At 38.7% G+C, this 21,704-nt stretch overlaps 1 protein-coding gene across 11 annotated transcripts in view; it reads right to left on the bottom strand.

The window, feature by feature from the left end:
• The window catches only part of EPN2 (epsin 2), a 60,394-nt gene that overhangs the window by 17,928 nt on the left and 20,762 nt on the right, over window positions 1–21,704 (bottom strand). For 10 of the 11 annotated variants that reach the window (XM_049835471.1, XM_049835472.1, XM_049835475.1 and 7 more), the window contains one exon: window positions 6,849–7,622. In XM_049835471.1, coding sequence (XP_049691428.1) covers window positions 6,849–7,443 — 595 coding nt within the window. In that variant the 5' untranslated portion in view covers window positions 7,444–7,622. Of the gene's footprint in view, window positions 1–6,848; window positions 7,623–7,980; window positions 11,881–21,704 lie in introns of those variants that run through there. The other variant, XM_049835474.1, reaches the window with a different exon arrangement.

Here is a 21,704-nt window from a genome sequence, read left to right as displayed (position 1 = left end):
ATCTGACAGGTTTTATCCAGCAACTTCACTCCTAAAATCCTGCAGTATTATAACTGCTCTTCTCTATTGGCCTCATCCTGCGCTAACGTTTTAGTTGCAAGGATCTAGCATAAAGGTTATTGCCTTAGTAACAGTATCGCTGCCACACAAAGAATCTCTTATCCCACAGCACATGACAGTTAACTCAGATGTTTATGTAAGATGGGACTCAATAGATCAATTCTGACCTGCTAAACCCTGCTTTGTTGCTGATTTGAGAATTTGGAGATCCTGGCCCCCCAGGCTACCCAGAAGCAACAGCGTGGGTATCTGCTTCTTCAGGGAGACATGCCACCAGGCTGTCTTCTCAACAAGACTCTAGCTGCGGTGCAAGGAAATAATTTCCAACCTCAGTTAATCACTAAAGCGGGATTCTGCTCCACCTAGTACAGGCTATGACATCTCTCATACATAGCTATTGGTAATTCACTGTATTTTGGCTATATTAGAAGCCCTCTGTAGATGTCTATAGGTTTGGTTAAGTTAGTGAGTTAAAGTGTATATACAGTACACAGCTAGAAAGCAGACTCATTGTCTACATTAATGATAAAAACCAGTCCCAGCATAAAAATCAGACTGGGTATTTTCATTCAGAAGTGTGTGCTTGGTTTTTTGGGTTGGGTTTGCGTTTTTTTAAATGCCACCCTGGACCAAGTGATGGCACAGAGTGCCATGGAAAATAAGCCCCAGCTTTATAATTTGCAGGTGGCATTCTTAAGAACAGAATTCAGTTCTCAGTCACATTTGTTCAGAACAAAAAGCTGCTTCCTCACTCAACTGGTATGCCTACAAAGCTAGACAAGACCAAGGCTGACTTGAAAAATTAGAGTATCATCAAGGTAAGAACATAGAAACTGACAGCATTTCACTTGGGAACCAAGCAGAGATCCCATTTGTTAGCCTTCAAATAAAAGACGGGATACTTTCAAAAAGCCAATCTAACCTCTCAAATTATGAAAGGGAATGTGCAAGCTGCTTAATCTAGAAGGAACTGTGTAATCCACCTTTCCAGTGGGAATTAAAGAGATCTCTCAAATACAAGAAGAGAATTAATAGCACCTATTAATGTGGCAAGGTGGAGCTGATCAGCCTTACTGCATGATTTCTAATTGCGCTGAAGCAGACGGAGCACTTTTGAAATTAATTTAATACTGAACAAATCCTTAAAGCTTGTTTTGGTTAAAGAGCATTTTTTTCTCTCAGGTGATCCCTACACTCATCTTAATAGACACAGTTAGATAATTTATTGCAACTACAGAAGCCTGGTTACACCAATGGCATCTCTCACCTTTACTTAGAGCACCAGAAAAATACAAGTATGATGATAGGATTAAAATCAAGTTGTCAAGTGACATCTGACAGATAACACAGAAGTCTACCAAATTCCTTCAACACCTCAAACTATAGAAATTATCCATGCAGCTCATCCAGACTCATTGCTGGATGATATGCCATATATTCCCTAAGATAAAAGGCGAGGGATGTATTCCAACATGTACAAATGCAGAACAGATTATATTAAAAAAAACAGGAAAAACCACCACCAAACAAAACAAAAACTTTAAGAACAGGAGCATTCTGAAATTCCTATAGTGTCAAACCCAAATTGGTAATTCCTCTGAATTATTTTCCACTCCAAGCAAAAGGGGAGACAAAGCTGACATAGATGAGTGAACGCAAACTTGCTGACGCTTCACAAAACTGTTTTTAAATAATGAGTCAACTTACTGTGACTAATCACTGGAAATATTAAAACTCATTATTTCAGCTAAAGAAAATTGCTCAAAAAAATCTTTACAGGTAAGGTTAAGAGACTTGGCATTTCACAAGATCCAGAAAAGCCTTTTTCAGTCCATCTTTTATCAAATAGGCTGCATGTGTAATGAATCTGATTTCTCAACCAAGCGGCCTACCTCCAGGCAAAGCACTCCTCTAAAATCAGGTCACACTATGCACGTTGCATTGTTCCCTACTCTGCCGCATTTGTGTTAATGAAATCAGGACATTAAAACACACACCAGTCTTGGCCTGCCAACATTTCTAAGTGCAACCCAAACCCAAGGCAGCAGATGGCCAAAAGAAAGGACACATGTATAACCCAAAATAACACAGGTAGGTCCTCATTTAGGCATAATAGGATTGGACCTCTTTAAAAAGCGCAGCTTCAGTAAACTTGGTTTTAAAACATGAAGGCAGTACAGGGAGAGGACCAGCATTTTCCAGGGAACCTTCAAAGCTGAAGCTAATCCAAACACACTATCTTCTGGGGGAAAGGGTGCCAAGGAATTGGCTTTGTCAGTCACTTCCCTCCAGGTAGTTTTTCCATCATTTTTCTGACTCCATAACCACCCCAGCCACAAGGAGCTGCAGCAGACTACACTGCTTGCTTCCTGAGCAGCCACAGCTCAACCGTGACAATCCAGATAAGTCTGCTAAAGACAACACAACTAACCTGCTCCCAAGATGGCTGAGAAAGAACAAGGTAATCTGAGTCCCTACACTCCTGCCCCATCTCCTAAGAGCTTCTGCAGGCCCGAGGTGCTCTAGCACAGCGTTTTGCAGGTACTCTAAACGGTCTGCTGCACTGCAGTAACTGCAGGTTACACTTCTGCCCTGCTGACCACTCCAGTGTAGCAACAGAGTAACCCTGTGTAAGCCTCTGGTGAAAGAATGCTTTAAAAAGATAGCTACTAGATGAAGGACTTTATCAAGACCAGTAAACTCTAAAAAATGCACTCCCAAGCTTGAAACGGCATCACATTTCAGACTTAAGAGGTCTATATAAAGAACACCCTACTTTTCCCCATGCAGCCATAAATCCAGAATCCTATTTAAGTGGTCACTGGCAGCTGTAGATGAAACAAGGCTAGGAACAAAAGGCTGAAGTTTTCAAAACTGGGTGACTAATGCTTAGCATAAAGACAATATTTAGACACAAAGACAGATTAGGGGTGGGGAACTACTACTCCAAAAGATTTCAAATATTGACCTTCTACTCCTTCCTCTCCCCAGTAGGTTTAGCTTCAGTACCACACAAGAATATTCCCTTAACATGAAATAAAACCTGATACCAGATTTCATGCAACTCCATACAATTTACAGATTTTCAAAAATAAATAAGAACTTCTATGTATTTTGTCATGGTATATTTAATAACTCCTAACTTGAACATTAATTGCCCCTGGCTTAAAGCTGGAAGACAGCCAATTGTCCACAGTATGTCAGAAACTGCTGACAAGATGGAGGTTGGGAGGAGCTTTATTTTTGCTTTTAGCTTTACAGTATCTCTCCTGGCTTCCATTTACAGATTACAAGACTAGATAGCAAAAAACCTAATACTTTTACAAATGTTTGCATGAATAGTCAGTAATATTCACATGCCATAATGTATTCCCTAGAATTATACAAGCTTTACAGCACAGAGATCTTCAGGGCCAACAAAGTCATTAAGGCAAAGCTTTGGGGGAAAGAATTTTATTAAAAACTATCATGCTTAACCATTTCACTTTCCACAGTTTCTAAAGGACTGTTAGAGATGAGATGAAAATATCTGCAAGGAAACGAGGAAAATGTCCTTATTTGCCAGTGTGTCTTGCCTGCAGCAGTGGGGGATGATGGTGCATCATTCAAGAGATCCTTTTCCATCTTGAATTCTCTCACACTATACAAGCTATCAATACTGCTTTTATTTTTTTCATAAAGGATAAATTTGAGACACAAAGACCAGCAACTTTACAAGAAAAACCTTTCTGGCTCAACATCAAATACAAAAACCAATTCTTAGATGCACTGTCAGATACAAGCCTACACACATGCTTAAGAAGCTGAAGAAGAGCAGTAGTTTGAGCACTGCACACTTACAAACAAACTGTACAGTCAATGCTGTACAGTGCAACTAATTCAACCTTCTGAAGAAACTGAACAAAAAAGGGTCCACTGACTTATCCAATATTGCACTTTCAGTAACTGACAGAAGGGGGAAGAGATCCCTCACACACAATCTGGACACGTTATCCACTGGAAGTTACTTGTTCCCCTAGTGACCTGTCCTGCAGAAACTATTAAACTCTTTCAGTGAGCTCAGGCTTCTTTTCTTCTGCAAGAAAGTATAAAAAATGAGAAGATTTTATAGCCAAACACAATCTCTTCAAGTAAGGGGAATGCATTCTCCAAATCTGCAATCCCCACCCACTGCATCTAGCAAGGAATAAAAGTAAAATGCACTAATAACAAAACACTGAGAGATGAAACATTTCATTTAGCTATCTATGTTGGTAAAAAGGCTGTTTCACTCTCCCAAGCTTTATTTATATTTGAATGTTAATAAGACATGGTAAATATTTAGCAAAGAGGGTGGATGTACATTTTTAATAGGCAAATCTCATGCTATAGATTGCAAATCTAAATGCCTCTGATCTCCTCTTCAAAGGCTCAGAGGAATGAAAGACAATTCTACCATAATATACAGTACAGAAACCGCATCTTAAAACTGTTATAAGGAGAGTATTTCCCAGGAGCTAAGCATAACTTAATTCCTTTTACATATTTTACTGAATCCATATTTTCAGAACAAAAGAATGGTATCGTTACAGAATAAAAGAAAACACGATGGATACAATCTCTTTCACTTTAAATAATGAAAAGCATCTTTTCCATTAAATTTAGAAGGCACAAGAATAACCCTACATTTATGTAACAGATTAAATGTCTGGATTTTGATGAAACTCCTTCCTCGTTTCCTAGGATAAAGGACAAAGCTCTACACAAAGTTTTCCATTATTGGAAGCACTTAGCACAGCTGTTTTGTAAGGTGCTGGTTTGCTTTGCTATACTCAGTTAAACCACAGAAGAAACATATTAAAACTTCAAAAGATGCAGATCATAAAAACTAACAACCATCTGTATTTTTGCTGATAGCTAATTAAGTCCAGGAGAGTCTAAAACAGAGGAAGAACCTAAAGGGGGGAGGGGGGGGGGGTGGTGGTAAGAAAAAGCCTGGGATTTCTAAAGCTTCTTAGGTACATGCTTATGGGGGAGGAAAAAAAACAGATTAAGAAATCATTACCTCAAAAGCAATCCTGCAAATAAAGATATACAGCAAAGTCATACACAGGCAAATGAGAGAATCCAGTAAATCAACACTTCGTACTGAAAGAATAACCGAACTTGCTTCTTGACATCTAGTCCTCCATCAAAAATCTAAGGAACAACAATTGTCTAAGGAACAACAATTCAGAAACACACCCTGCATTGCTCAATCCTTGCTGTGAGGAATAGTTTGAAGCCTCTGGTAGCATTTAACATGACAAACAATAGTTACATGTACTAATTAAAGTTAAGAGCTGGTGAAGAAATAACCCTGTGGAACAAACCAAAGGTGTGCTCAGCATACCTTAGTGACTATTACTTCAGTCCATCAGCATAAGTTAAAAAAAAAAATATTTCTATCTCCTAAATTAAGAATTTTTGCTGTAGTCAACAAATATCTACAGACCTCAAAAGAAAAAATGTTGTTGATAACAATACACATGTTCTTCTTTAAAAAGTCACACTGAATCAATGCTCAAGTATAGTTATTACAGAAACACCAAGATATTTGTTATTCCACTGCTAATTAGAGACAAGATAAAAATTCTCATACCTGGAAACCTTCATGCCCTTTTTTGAACCCTGCATCCTAAAAATATTTCCTTCTGAAAAAAAAATATTTTCATGCTCTTTTCCATAGCTTTAAATGGACAGATTTTCTTCATCCTAGCTTGAATTGCCCTGCTGCCTCCCACTGCCTTCCACAGAAAACGTCTGTACATGTCAGGGGTACTGACACCATTCACGTATTTATAATTTGAGAAGCGCTTTGGGACACAGGACATGAAAAACTTAAGATTCTTAAAACTGGTGCTCAATTGATTCACCACACTGGCTCAGTTACAGTCCTCCACACACTATAAGCATTCATTTAAAGAAAAGATTTTCCTTCAGAATTAGACCACAACCACTGACATTCCAGCCAAAGCAGCTTTCATCAGATCATTACTTATATTAAGAAGGATTTAGTGCCAAATCAGGCCTCTTCCTAACATGACAGGGAGTTCCCCCAAGCAGTGGTATAAAGAATCCATTCTTCCCACATCATTGTATTATTTTTTTTAAGAATGAAATATAGTATTTAGTACTGATACTAGCATACCAAATGCTGATAGTATAACTATCTAAACATAGACATATTCAAAGCATTACTCTCTATGAACTGCTGAACAAGAAATAAAGGAAATTAAATACCAATACTCTTCCCAAAGTAAAATAGCAGCAACATAAAGAAAGTAGCAAAATGATCCAAAAAATACTCTGCGTTTCTTATTTATTCTTTAATTATACTTAACAAAAAGAACTCAACACAACAGAATTTTCAAGCACTCCTTTTAAAACTAGAAACAACAACAAAAAATCGATTCAAAGTCTACCTACTGAGATTGGGGGCCTATCACATCAAACATTGGAACGTGTTCACAAAAGCAGCTTGACAATGCTACCTTTGGGAATTGACAGTAAACAACTGCTTTTTAAATTGATTTACGTCAGTACACACATCCTCTCTAAAACAAACATTTAACCAGTCATTTGAAGAGACATTAGTACCACGAGGAGACCTACAAAGACTCAGCCATTGCAAAACACCCCTTGCAGTCAGCGTATTAATCCTCTTAGCAGGCACCATTTACTCTCACATATAACAGCAAAACAGAATTCAAAATCTCTCAAAAGAAAAGGAGAAGAAGTTACTTTTATGTGTGTTTGCTTGTACTTACAGCCATGGTAAGATGCTGGGGATCCTCCAGACTTTCCATATTCTTGCTCTGAGTAGCTGGTGGATAGGTTTGGCTGACTGGAGCCTCGGCCGAAAGTGATCTGATTGCTACCCACTCCAGTGGCCACCTGAGCCATGCGTTCTTTGGTCTTCAGGGCTTGGGCCCTCTCTGTCTTGAGTCGCTCATCATCCTTCAGAAGAGACACTAGCTGCTTGGATTTCTCCCTCACATTGATGCCCTGGTCCTTACCATCTCGATCAATATACTGAAAATCTTTTAATGTCTGGATAGCAAAAATATTCTCTTTACACTGCTGTGCCACTCTCTCAGAACCAGTTTTAATCAGGTAATCTAACAGAGTAAGGGCCTTGTATACATGTCGCCAGTTCTTGCCATGGTCATTCAGTCGTTTCCAGATCATGCTCATAATTTCAGAAAAGGCCACAACATTGTAAGTCAGATCTGCTATTTCAGTCATTAATGAACTTGAGGGACCCCAGGGGTCATTAGAAGTTGCTTCCCGAACTTTTATTTCGGCCTCTGAGTAATTGTTCACAATGTTCTTCATCTGCCGTCTAATTGACGAAGTCGTCATTTTTATTTCCCTTTTTAACTAGACAGATACCAGAACACAAACAAAAAAGAGCTATATTTGCTCTTCTATGAACGTTTCCAAACTGCGAAGGCTCCTTATCAGTTGCTTATTTGTAACACGTTCCACTACAATCATTTCCTCTCTTCAAGAGAATGACAGGAGAAAATGAAAATCATGACCTGAGTAAGGAAAGAAAACAAAGCATGTTAGTTGTGTCTTTAATTATTCCTACATGGAAAGCAATCTACATACACCTTTGACAAATTCTGCTAGAGGTAACTGATGAATTTTCTCCCTGAATTTCTTCAGGACATCTGATTTTGAAAACAACTTGCTCTTCTCACAAGTAATATTAAACACTGAAAATTAAAAACCTGAACTGTTGAACAAGACAAAAGTAAGAAGATATCCATGCTGATGCAAATGAAAAATCTTAAAAACAAAACAGAAACAAAGTCCAAGAAATGACTTAAGGATTTACTTCCCAACAAGATAAAACCTATCTAGAATTTTTAATTACAGAAATTACAATGCTACCTTGCGGACCTGAGATGAAACTACATTAGAAATTCCACGCGTAGCAGCCATTAGCTTCTCTCTAACAGTTGACAACTGCAGTCTGCTACCATTGCTGTAGGAATCTGCATACTGAGAGAATAAGAAAACTTCCTAAATATTAACCAAGCTTTTTCTGAAACTTCAGGTGAGTTTAAAGCACACTCAATTTCAGGGCAGAGATCTTGAACAGTGCTCTGCATTCAGTTGAGGCCGAGGGAAGAGAAATGAGCACCAGAACGATGCACTCCAACTCAAGGTGACCTTTAATGCTAAGCAGATTAGAGGGGAAATTTTTTTCTTCCACTTGCATTTACTTTCTACATTTGACAACACTCATCAGATCTACAGTTCCTGCTCTGTGTGTCTTTCACACAGCACAAAAGAATTTTTAATTATATGAAAATGGAATTGTAAAACCAAATGACTGGCAAGAAAACCCAAGGACAAGCTCTGCAGCTGGAAAGCTGTCTCACTTATTTAAGTTTCAAGTAAACAGAGGCCTATTACTTGAGTAAACTAGCAGATTTTGCTATTACATTAACACAGTTAGCATAGCCATCTTTGATAGTCACCACTTGCATGAACACTAAGCACTGATTCTATAACAGAACTTGCCACATTAATAGAGATTGCACATTCAAGATGTCCTCTAATAATGTTTCTTCAAACACTCCAAAGAAGCAACAGTATCACTTCCAAAAGACAGGGGAGAGAAGTAAAGCACAAATTGCAAGCCTAACATTGGTACCATTCAGAATGAAAGCAGAATTACGTGTCAAGTTGGACAACGTGCAGCTCTGTAATTACTTTCTCAGCATAAAGGCATATACTCTTCCTAGAAGACCACTCTGGACAAGGTAAACTACCACAGAACAGGTCCAATGAGTTACTGTATTTTATTTTGTTCCACTAAAGCTAATTTTTGGCAGAATCAAAAACTATTATGGCATCCTGGAAAATTAACTTTAAATGAGATCAACACTAAACTGCATCATCTTGGTGTTTTCCCCAATATTTAAAACCAGCTGCAGAAGATTGTTGATCTATTGTCAGGTGGCTAGTAGCAACAGGAATGAAAAGGGGCACCTTCTCCTGGGGCATTTACAGGTTTGTGCATTATAAACCCAGAATTTGAAAAGGATGACCCTATATAAACATTCCCAGGTGCTCATGACTGCTGCTTCACTCCAGAAGTTAACATTGCCCAAATCTGCCGGCTCACCTGCCCTTGTGGTTACTCTAATCCATTACTCAAAAGCTGAGGCACCAATTAAAAAAAAATACACACATACACACACCCCACCCAACACACACCTTATCTAACCTAAACCATTTCTTTTTGTCAATAATGGATTAAGGCAATTTCACAGACAAAGCTGAAACAAGTTATCCAAGGAGGTGGCAGCATCTGGTAGAAAGATGGTCACAAAGAACTAAGGGCAGGCTGCAGGCAGTAACTTCTTCAGCTGGTAAAACTGGAGCCACCGAAGGATACAAGCGCCAGCCTAACCAGGAACGCAACTATACTGATGATGTGGATCCCAGATTCGAAGAATGCAAACCCCCCATAAGGGCCTAGCTTGTCACCCAACCAGAAAAGCAATAGGTAACATGAAAAATCAAAAACATGAGAACTACAACACCTCCTAGACCTAGAAGATAACAAGTCCACCGAGCCCAACATCCTCAGACACAAATCCTCACGTAAAGAGTATGAGAAAAGAACATATATATTCCCTTGCCTTATATTATCAGCAGCTTAGGCATCTTTGATTCAACCTGTGGTGGAGGTTCTACCAGCCAGCAACAGGCACACTGTGTGTCCACCAACCCTTTTTTTTGAGGCCACTTCTACTTCCCACTTCACCCTCAGCAAGCACACAACACCGGTGCAGAGCATGCTACACAAACAAGTACTTCAGCTTAATTTTAATTTGGACATTTATTCCCCAAGCTGCAGACAGGGGGCATGCTTTCTAAGAAAGAACAAGTCACCTTCGGCTTCTTTATGTCACTCATGATTTTATAGAAATTGGCCATCTCCTTCCGAACTGAGGATCCCCTGAAATGCAGTCCCTCTACTTAGAAGCTGCTCTGTATCTCCAATCACCCCTGATGTCCTTCTATGCATGTATTACACTGCAATTTCTTGAGATACACACAGTTCCAAGCAATCGACATTTCATATTTGGCACTAACAAAAGTTTATATCACAACAGTCATTTACAGCTTAGGATTTCCCATTCTTTATCAAATACTTTCTAAAAGTCTACTTGCCTTTTGGTAACTGTGCCTCTACTCATGCACATGAAACCAGGGTCATTTCTTCTCCCTATGCAAATGCTTTGAGGCTATTTCATCTGCCATTTTATCACTCAGCAGGTCTCACTTTCATCCTTCCCTTCAAGATTCATTTTAAATTTCACTAATTTGGTTCAATTTGGCCACCTTGTTATCTAGAAACGATCCAGAAAAGGAAGTATTTGCAAGAGCACTGATCTTTGCAGGACAGTTCACTGGGAATAACCCTTCACTGTGGGAACCAACCATTTACTCCTAACCCCGTTTCCTGTCTTCTAACCCACTGTAAATCTATGAAAAACATTCTTGTCTTATGAGAGTTTTGGTTTTGGTGAGGCCAGAGATGAGAGGCCTTACCAAAATATTTTTAAAAGTCACGTACCCTATACAAGCAAATGCCTCACCTATGTGTACCTCCCCAACCAAAGGAAAAAAAAAAAAAAAGATAAGTTTGTTTTATTACCTGTTACAACTTCACAGGCTTTAGAAAAAATTCATTTTAATACCACACATGATATTTGGAAAGGTAAAATTTACAGTACACGGAACACCTACTAGTCCTAAACATCACTAACCTTGGCCAATGAAATAAACACCTCAAGAATTAATCATAATCACAACATAAGCAGGCACACGGACAACCACGGTGCAATTTCACATACCATCCCCAGCTAATTGTAAGCCAGCACCAAACCCAGTGGCCTCCCAACCCTGCAACCGCTTCCCCTTTCTCTCTCTTGCATCAAATCTAGCAATTACACAACAGCACAGTAAAATGCAACAAAGTCTCACAGAAAATTAGCTTTTTAGCACTGGTTTTTCTGCCAAATCAGTGAGGTGACCAGGCTGCACAGTGACACAGTCACAAGCTTTGCTGCAAGGCAGCCTGTGAGAAGAGTAAAAATAATCCAACCCTGGCCTCACTTTTTAAGGAGCTGATTAAACATAACAAAGCTGTCAAGCTCCAAAAAACAGCACCAGAAAGCGAAGAGCCTTCATTCCTGCCCAACTATACCACACACACTAGGAACCTGTACACCCGGTTTCAGAGAAGAAGCCAAATGCAGGACCCAAGGACCTGCTGTGCTCTCCATACAGACTGCAGCTAAATGAAGGAAAAATATTCGTGGTTTTGCTGTAAAGTGCAGGCAAGGAGCAGAATAAAAATCATAGCCTCATCAAGTGCAGAAATGGTTTGGAGAAAATCCTATATTTGGAAAACACTCAGGCTTACGTTTAAGATTTATTAGTTGAATTACCAACAAAGCTACACCCCAATAGCAAGTGAGCTTGGAATACATACATGTGCAGGAGGCCCAATTTACGGCAGCCCCATTCCCCAGACTGGAAGTTTTGCTAGGGTGAAGCATCTGAGGAAGTCTGCTAGCACAGAGTAAGTCTGGAGTAGTGCTTTGGAAAAGTAAACATAGAGCAAATAATCCAATGTGTTCTCTTCTTGAAAGAAGTGAGATGAGCATTTTTCATCCTTCCAGAAAATTAGAGATTTTGCTGGCATGATTCTTTACCTTCATATCTTCAATTCATGAAAACAAAGGCATTTAACGAGAATCGCATTAATGTCTATTTTTTCCTTTTCCTGAAGGAAAGACATGTTTTCTAATCCTATTCTATTTTTAACCCACTAAAGACAATTTACTCTAAACTTCATTTTACTCTATTAAAAACACAAAGGATGACTGGGGCGGAAAGATGATAGATTTTTTTATTCCCCCTCCCAATCTAGTTGTACCAACATTTGAGATAACTATTTTGGCAGCAGCAGTAATCCTTACTGAGAACTCTGCACGCCTTTCAGTATCTGCTTTACAAACTCTCTGCTTCCACACCACACAAAGAAAGTATTCTACTTGATTATTACCAGTCTTGGAGCACCATAACAGCCTATCTTATGATTCAAGAGATCAAAAAGCCAAATATCCCTACTGCATAGAAGTGAGAAAACGTTTCTAACGCATGGTCAAGTACTTACATAGAAAGTTTAGAAATTTTTTTTTTTCCAGAGACCTCAGTGAATTAACTTCTCACAACAAACCACAATGAAGTACAATGCACTTGCAAGTTCAGCAAAAATCTGAGTTTGCATTTTTAACAGTACAGTTGCAAAGAAAGCAGAAAGTAAGATTAGTTGATTAAAGCTGCTATTCCTTGCTAACAACAGGAAAAAGGCTATCAGCTTGAACAGATTTCTTTAAAAGGTTAAACAGAGAGTGGAAGAGGGAGTTGTTAGTCTTGTTCATTTTAGGTGAGCCTTCCTCATTTTCTCTTCCTTGGTCCCTACAAGCCATTTTCTCTGTTTTGTAAGTAGCTTGTCATCTTTAAATAGATAGAAAAAGAAACATACAATTCTGTAGACAAGAAGGTGAAGCTTACCTGTGCTATCAAGGGTAACCTGGAGGGGAATGCCCCATTTCCTTTTTCCTATTCCAATACCTTCATTACACAAATAACCCCAATGAATTCTCACAGTGCTTTTCTAGATACAATGTCCAGACGGAATGAATTCTTGACTAAACTTCTCAACAGCTCGCTCTCACAAGAGATGAAATTCAGTAAATGAAATCTACATGAGGAAACCATCTTTAATTTGCCAAGATTAACACAGAAATGAGGCCAAGCCACAAAACTCCTTAATAAACTTAGTTCAAAGAAACAGCCATACAAACTCACCTATATACAGTCTTTCAGCAGAATCCATTCAGATCTCTGGAATGTAAAACTCAAACTAGGGTTTGTCTGCACTGATAAAATGCCCTTCATATCAAGCCTGAAGTTAAATACACACATAGTCCAGCTAAGTATGGGCCGGAAATGTATGAGAAGCCTTTAATATCAAGCAGGCAATAAAAGTGTGAAAATTAACATCAAACATAAGAAGTTCACCAGAAATTTGCATAGAATTTTAATTAAGAGTACTGCAGACAACATATGTTATGCAAGCTTCTTACAGTAAATGTCTAAAAGTGAACTTTTTTAAAACAGTTATTAATTCAGTCATTCTATGATTTCAAGGCAGTCTCTACAGACATCTTAATCTACATAAAAATATCCCCCCTTTCATGAAATACATGGAAAGATAACTACAAGTTTTCATCCAAAGATTCATACTGCCATTACACAGAGAGATTTTTCTGGTCATCGCTAGAAAATACACTCAAACAGCTCAAGCAGATTCCCTTATTCAGTTCACAGGACAGTCCTCAACAGCTGTGCTGGCAACAGAGACACCAAAACACTGCAAGACTGAGGGCATAGGCAGGCAATCTCAGGCCAGCCATGCTACTGAGCAGCTCTGCATTATGAAAGCACATCCTCAGTATGAAGGGATCCAAACAGTACCATCTGGGATATTTGCACCCCACTATAATTTCAAAGGAATGTAAGTGAAATATAAAGCCTTTAAAGAGCCACCAAGAGCCTCTCCTACCCAAGACACACTGAAGCAGCTGCTATGAGAGTTCCAACACATTATAAAGCCGAAGCATGTGCCTTACCTCTAAGGTGTGAATACACACAAATAGCTAGAGATCTGCTCTCCTTACTATGAGGGTGGAATGACAGAGACAGGCGATCCTCAGAGACCTCTATACGAGAACAAATCAGAGAACCCAGGGCCTGGAGAGCACTTCTTGTCAGTCTGCAACAATCAGGCTAAGAGGAAAGCATTGCCAGATGCTGACTAAGGAAGAAGTTCCCCCAGACAGACAAGACAGTGACACCAACCTGAACAGAGCAAAAACCACACAAACACAACCCAAATCATAACAATAAGTGAGCTTCTATTTATAGCACAGGAAAAGGATTCCCATTGCTTGACGCTATAAATTCACATCCTAGTTTTCTTGCAATAGCTTGTTATGTGTACAAATCCAAACCCACTGTGCTTTTGGAAAGTCTCATTTTCCACAAACAGGAACCAGAAATCTTTGACAACAAAACTGAGCACAAGCCTGTATTTAAAATTCAGGAATATAATAATCCAGAAAAAAATGATAGCAAAGACATTGTTCTTACACTGGATGCCACACTGCTAGAGAAATTTTCAAACCTAGTTAATTCTCTTTCACAGTTTGGTGGGGTTTTTTTCCTCCTATTCATAAATAATTCTTACAGAACAACTGGATAAGCAGAGGATATCATTATACTGCCTACAGTATAACATCCTACTGCAATACAAACATCACTCCCAAAACCAAACAGGAAGAGGGGTAACCGTACATTGTGGTCACTTGGAGAAGAGTACTACGAGAAGCAAAGCAGCTTGGCACTATACATAAAAGCCAACAAGTAGCACACTTATGAGCTCTCTCTTGCTATTGTATAGCACAGAAAACAGCAATTCATGTGAATAAAACAGTAAAATGAAGACACTGAAATTACCATCAATGCCCTTCCTCAACCTTCAAAATTATTTAGGAAATGAGTTACAAGCACAGATTGGCAAATGGTTTGAAGAACAGGGTTAACTCCAGAAGAAAGGTTTCATTTCCATTTTTCACAGCTTAAATGCTTGTCTTCTTCAGTGTAATTTCTGAGAAGAGGAAATGGTTCAAAATTAAAAGTTTTGGAAGCTTTCCACTCCCTTTTACAAATGAGAGAACAAGGTCAGCTTTCACAGACAGCAGGTGGCCAAATTATTTCTTTATTTAAAGAGTTAATGCTGAAAGATAATTCGCCTTCAAATTTATGCATATTCATGAATCCCAAGGTTAGATTCTACACTGATTTTACAGTCCTGCCTCAGACTCACAGAGAAAAACCAATTCCAGCTTGTATGGCCATTTAGCCATAAAATAGATTTACAGACACGAATTTGTTTAAGTTTTCTCTATAACACCTCTTCTTACGACATGTCTACTTAAATTACGAAGGCAGTATTTGAGCTCAATGGAAATCTTATCTCATTACTCACAGAGTCTACAGAAAGGGGAGGCAAGGAACAGAAATCTAACTTTCATCTTGCAGCCCAGAACATGGCAGCACTACCTGGCTACTTTACTTTGGGACCCACCAAGCCAGAGTTGATGATGAATTCACAGTTATATTTGACTTTGCAGCCCCCAGCGCAGCTGGAAGTATCAACAGTGCGGGAAGCAGCTGCAAATATGCTCTGAAGTGCTGCGAAAGCGGACGGCCTCTGTAAGAGCCATGCAGATCACCGCAAACGATCCAAATCCGACCTACACTGGAGATCTAATTTTAGGATTACAAGCTTTGACAACATCTTTTTAAAAATAACACATTCCTCCTTCTATGGCTGGGTCAAGTGTCATCAACAGCACTACCTGCATTTTACACAGCAGATCTCAGTTTATTTTTCACCAGTGATACAACAAGTACCGGGTGCATAATGAGTAACAGAATATTGCAGAATTACAAAACAGCGTAAGGTCAATCCATTATGCACTGAACCAGAAATTCTAAATGCAAATTAATCCAACACAACAGTGAAAATACCTACCCAAGCTCTCAAAAGGAATTTGTTCTCTGGGGATTACCTACTTGAATGAAAGCACTTCGTATTTTATTCTCACAAATAGAGCCGGGGGGGCAGAAATCACCCAATGTGTGCCGTAACAAAAAGGTAACAATCTGAAATAAATGCAGTTTACCAGGTATATCTAAGTAGCATTTTCAACTGAATTAAAGACAGTAAGAGACATTTCTCTCCTTCCATATTTTCATTCTGGAAGGGAGGAAGATACCTGATATTCTTGCCAGAGGATGTGTCTTAGAATCTGTTACTAATTGGAAAAGTCCAGCCTTGTCACTTAGGCTGCTTACTGGGTGACAGGCACCTGCCAAAGTGAAGCCATTGTATCTTCTCTCCCAACAGCTCAGACCCCTGATAGATCAGCTTGAACACAGGAGGAACTGCAAATAGTACAAACTAAAAGCTTGCAAGATCACAATGTTAGCTACATTCTTTAAGCCAGTGTTTTCTTATACAACTGCAATTTTTAAAATTCAAAGCTGACAAGAACTACTATATTCATATATATCTGTGCTCATGTATCAGACTTGATACTTTGGGAAGGTACCTGCTACTTACAATTACCCAATGATTCCATTAACTGAATTCAGTTTGCACTTTATTATTATGAAGCAGACGTCACCATGTGCAGTTTCTCCCATCCACCTACACACCACAGACATGAAACCACATTAATAAATTCAGTAGGCCAAAGGCAAATGCTCATCATGACAAAGGTTAGGGGGAAAAAAAAAAAAACAGTTTAGCTCTCCATGTTACTACTGGTAGAAGCTGAGACTAATTAATACTTTTACTTTACAACAAGAATTTCTAATGAAAAGGATTGTTCAAGGAACAGTACAAGATCTGCAAAGCTGTATCTGTCCATACATCCAAAACACTACTATTTTGTTCACTTTAAATTAAGTGTACTGGCTGCTACCACAAACTACAAGCCTGTAAAGAAAACAGAGATTGATTTAATATCCTACCTACATTCATCAATGCCCATTCATGGCATAAAACTTCCAAGTGCCATCCCTCACAGCCACTGTACTTGCACACTCATCATGAAAAAGTCAACACATGGTCTTAATTCAACTGTCATAACTGGTAACAATTAACGTAAGGTTACTTTAACCTTCAGAAATCAAGCTACATGCAGTTGTATGCTCATGACTAATTAAGTTGCTTTAAAATTGTAAAGCAGGAAACATATCCTAAAATCCTCTATGCACCCCACTGGAAGAACGTTTTGGCAAAAAAACAGGGTTTTACACTAGGCCTGACTGTTCAGCAGTCAGGCTCAGAGAGGAGCTGAGGATGTGGCTTCACATTATACTTACTCTCAACTGGCTGAGGTCTGCTACTGAAGGCAGCGTCCTTCTCCTACCTGCTCTGCCGTCACATGCCAGATCTCCAGATAGAATCGGTTCAGTGAGCTGATCTGACAAACCGGGGGAGGCGAGGGGGAGATGGATAGCTGGGGTTTCTGACAGATCAGGTCACCAAACCAATTAATCCCAAGGTCACTCTAATTACTTTAAAGTACACCACAAATAAGGGAAGTAACATTCATTTCAACAGCAATCTACAGTTACATTTCATGAGGCAAGATGTGAAGCTGCACTTTGAAAGCTCAAATTGGTGGTAAAGTTAAAGATGATGGTTAAGATTTGGGGCTTGCTTTCAGCTGGGAACAGTGCAAGAACTGCAAACAGTAGGTCTTCTGGGAAATCGCCTTTTACTACCAAGCTGCTAGTAACAGTAACACATTCATTTTGTTTCATGTTGATGACAGCCACAGAAAAGAAGGAAATCTGGTCCTCCACTTTCGAAATTGGCTAACATCTTAAAATCTCGACCCCGCCCTTTTTACACACTGATTTTAGCTATCTGTCCTGCAACACTTGCTGTTCAACTTTCCCTCTTATTCCTCCATATCTTTATCTTTTCATACTGTACACACCACACAGCTTCCAAAATCTTTTCCAAACAACCCTACCACTTTTCTCTCTTCCTAACAGACCTGTCTAACATACCTAGCATCATCACCTCGGCAGGAAAATTCCATCCAAAGAAGCGCTGCCGGGCAGAAAGTACGTGCAGCCAGAGCAGAGGGCACAACTACCCTGCCATCAGCAGCCTGGAATTTAGGCTGGGTTATGCTTACCATGAAACAGCACTCAAAAATACTGCTAGTCACTTTGGTATACTTCTGTGCTGCCCCAGTTCCTGATTTTGAGCTATATTCTCAAGTTCATCTTTGATGGAAGTGAATCACTAAAAGCCCAATTAAAAAAAAATTAAAAAATCAGCACATTTGATCTAAGGATTTTTCCTCATTATGCTACTCAAAACTTTCCAATTCCTTCATTCAGGCACTAAGAAGAATAATTCCTATTCACAAATGCAAAGATTTGTTATTATTTTGCTTTATTATTATTATGTTGATTTTTGTGGCATTAGGAAAAAAAAAATCTAGCTTGAAGATGCCAGCAAATCCCACATTCTCCCATACAGATATACAGGAATTTTCAGCTGTCATCGTAACAATTCCTCAAGTTTTCTGAATCTATCCTTCAGCAGTAATATCCTACCTACTCTCTTATCTATTCTGGATATTTAGAAAGAAAATTATTTGAGTGGGAGTTAGCTTGCTCTTCTCAAAGAGGATGACAAAAGCCTTGTTACTAAAAAGCATCTGCGCCTGTTCCATTATTAAAGGTCATTTTCTTCCAGTCAGCTCTTGCAGAGAACATGTTATACTCTCATAGCTTTGATATTCTGCAACCAGCAACTCTGTACATGTCCTCAGGACTTCATATACCCTGTAAGGAGTCCACATGTAGAAGACAATACCTACCGTGTGTAATCCAAAACTCAAGCCTCTGATATTTCTGAAGCAGCTTATTATAGCTTGGGACATGTGGAAAAAAAATGCAAGTAAATCCCATGTGTAGTACTACTACTATCTGTACCTCCCATAGCTGCCTGGTATCACTGCACTGTTGATTATTCTTTTAACCACCATTCCAATGCAAGTCATTAAAAACATTATCTCTCTTTAGATTTATAAACAGAACAAGAAAGTGACTTAAACTCACCCACTCCATTCTCTGATATTTTTTCAAGAGCATTCTACCTAGTCCAAATGCACAGAAGAAATTCTAGCCCATTAACATCCATCAGCTAACAGAAGGGTAATGAATTCATCAATATTGCTAAAATGCGTGGGTACAGTATCATGCTGAATCATTTAGGAACTACATTTGCAGCAAGAAGAGCTCAAACAACCCGCCTTACACTGTCAGCAACCATCTTCCTGAAGGAGGAAAAATGAATGTATTAAGATCACCCTCAATTTTGTTATCCCTCTTGACAAGGCTGGTAGTGTCTCTACACACCAGTATTTCCATGCCAATCAAATCCCGTCTGATGTTGCTCCCCTCTGGACATGAGCTTCCTTTGCCAAGCCACCTGCCCACTTGCAAGAAGCTTTCATTGCTCATTTTTCTGCAAACATAAGGACCTGGCTTTTCACTGCTTGTTAACGTCCAGGTCAAATATGTTAAGTCTTAAATTGAGTTTTCAATTTGCAAAGAAAAAAAAAATTACAACAAAAACACACAAAAACCCCACCACCATCACCCCCATTGTTCCCTCAACACCAGGCTACTGCAACTGTTAGTGTCACACACTTGACTCTGATTCTTCTTTGTTATCTATTTAGAAAGCTATGGAGGGACCACCATCTTCCTCCAGCAAGAAGTCTTCCTAACAGTGACAAGTTCTGAACATAAGAAGAGCTAAAAGCTACCAAAATTAATCAGTCTTAAGAGAAAACACACTATGAACTAACATGCATGAAAGTGTGGCTTCCAAAAAAAGCCCACACCTGTGGCTGGAAGTACAGGCATAGTATCATGGGGTAAAAGGGGAGGGAAGAAACCTTATTATGTAGTACAATGGTATTAAGTTATTGTTCTCATAACAGCAAAAGGAAAAGGTATTTATTCTTTTAAAAAAAATAAAAATCAGACTTAATAATATAAAGAAACAAAATTATCCTTAAATTGTAGATTAGAAACTACTTTGCTTGTTTTGCCTTGTTTGGGTTTGCCAAGTCTGGTCTTCTCTGCTTCACTGCAGTTTTAAAAACGATAGTAAGTACACCACACTTCTGTTTACACTTTCAGTTGTAATGGTATCTACTCTAATTAAGTCCAAGAATAAAAAGGTTTTTGTTAAGGTAGCCTTTATAAACCAAGTATAATTAATTCAACTCTCGATACCTTAGCTTCCTTAATATAGATAATGTCTTAGAGTACATACACTTACACATGTGTCTACATATCCTTAACTCCCACGGCTTAATTCAATTAATACTATTAAATCTTTAATGCTTAGCTTCAAAGGCTTTTTTTAATTTTTAATAGCTCTCATAGGTTAGCATGAATGTTTTAAGTCTTTCTACTATATTTTAAATAAACTCCTCTTTTCTTTCCACTTTGATGTTTGCCTTTCTGACAACCCTATACTCTGTGAAGCTCCTGGAACTTTGTTTTCTGTGAAATGATGACATTACAAACTCAAAAAGATATGTTAATCACTGAGCTGTAATCAGGGATTTTTTTCCTCTCACTTGCCCTCTGGGCTGGGAGTTGGCAATAGAACCACTTTAATCAAAACAATGTAGAAACCCACGAGGAGAGAGGATGCAACCGGGAGTGGGCGCTTATTTGCATCTGTTTAGCATGTAAGCAGCAGGCGAGGCTTAATTCTCTTTTACTCTGGTTTCTCATGAAAGGAGAAAATGCAAAAGTCACCATATTTTATTAAAATAGTTAAAATAGGAGTTTTGACAAAAGACTAGTTGAGCTTGATGGAAGCACAAGCCTCATGGCACTGAAAGACACATCATTTTCACACGTTTGATAGGCATTCAGTGTGTTTTTAATTGTAAAGCTTTGCCTGTACCAATAGCATTACCATTACACGTTTGATCAGCTAAAGCTCCAGTTTATATATACATGCATGTACATAGACATACACACATAATTTACCACCTCTGATACATGGTAAAGTTTTGCTGTGAACACACTGTGCGAATACCAAGGCAACTCACACCCACACGTTTTTCCCCTTCTCACTCTCACTACCCCAAGACCCCTACCCAACTTCCACTGCTCCATTTCTAAAAACTTTTAAATTTGTGAGACAAAAGAGACAAAGTTTTGATAGCATACTTCAGGCCTTTCTAAAAGCATAAACTTAAAAAAAAAAAGAAAATTAAAAAAACAGCACAGACTTTATACCTCCTTTAAAGTTTATTTTTCTCCTGAATAGGAAAAAGAAATCCCTTCTTAAGATAAAACTAAAAATCAGTATTTCCAGGGACAGGAAAAGGCACTATAGTATTATATACACTACCCAAGCTGACCCCCCCGCCAAAAAAAAAAAAAGAAAAAAGATTAACAATCTGCCTCTGTCCCAAGGCATTCAGACACAATTTTGTGCCAGCACATACATAACAAAAATATTTCTGCATTCAGGATGTTCAAGCATGTTTCTTGCATTTACACCTGGAAAGCTAATAGTATTAAAAAACAACGTGCCGTGTTCTGCATTGACTGTAAGTCAATGACCAGTCCCAGATCAACAGATCTCTCCCACATTCAAAGTGAAGTACGTGCTTACATACTTCACTTGATCTATACCATAAACTGCGGAACAGAAAACTCCTCATAAAGCATATTAAAAACAGTATAATGAAGACAACCTACAAAACTATCTTGCTGTTCTTCACCTCTTCAACATTTCAGCAGCCTGCAATATAAGCTGAGAGTTCCCACCATGCAGAGCACTCCCCAGTATTACACACCTTCAGTTATGTGTTCTTTTAAAGCTG

Source organism: Accipiter gentilis, chromosome 33, assembly GCF_929443795.1.
Source record: "Accipiter gentilis chromosome 33, bAccGen1.1, whole genome shotgun sequence".
Classification (NCBI taxonomy): domain Eukaryota; kingdom Metazoa; phylum Chordata; class Aves; order Accipitriformes; family Accipitridae; genus Astur; species Astur gentilis.
This window is presented reverse-complemented; position numbering and strand designations above follow the sequence as displayed.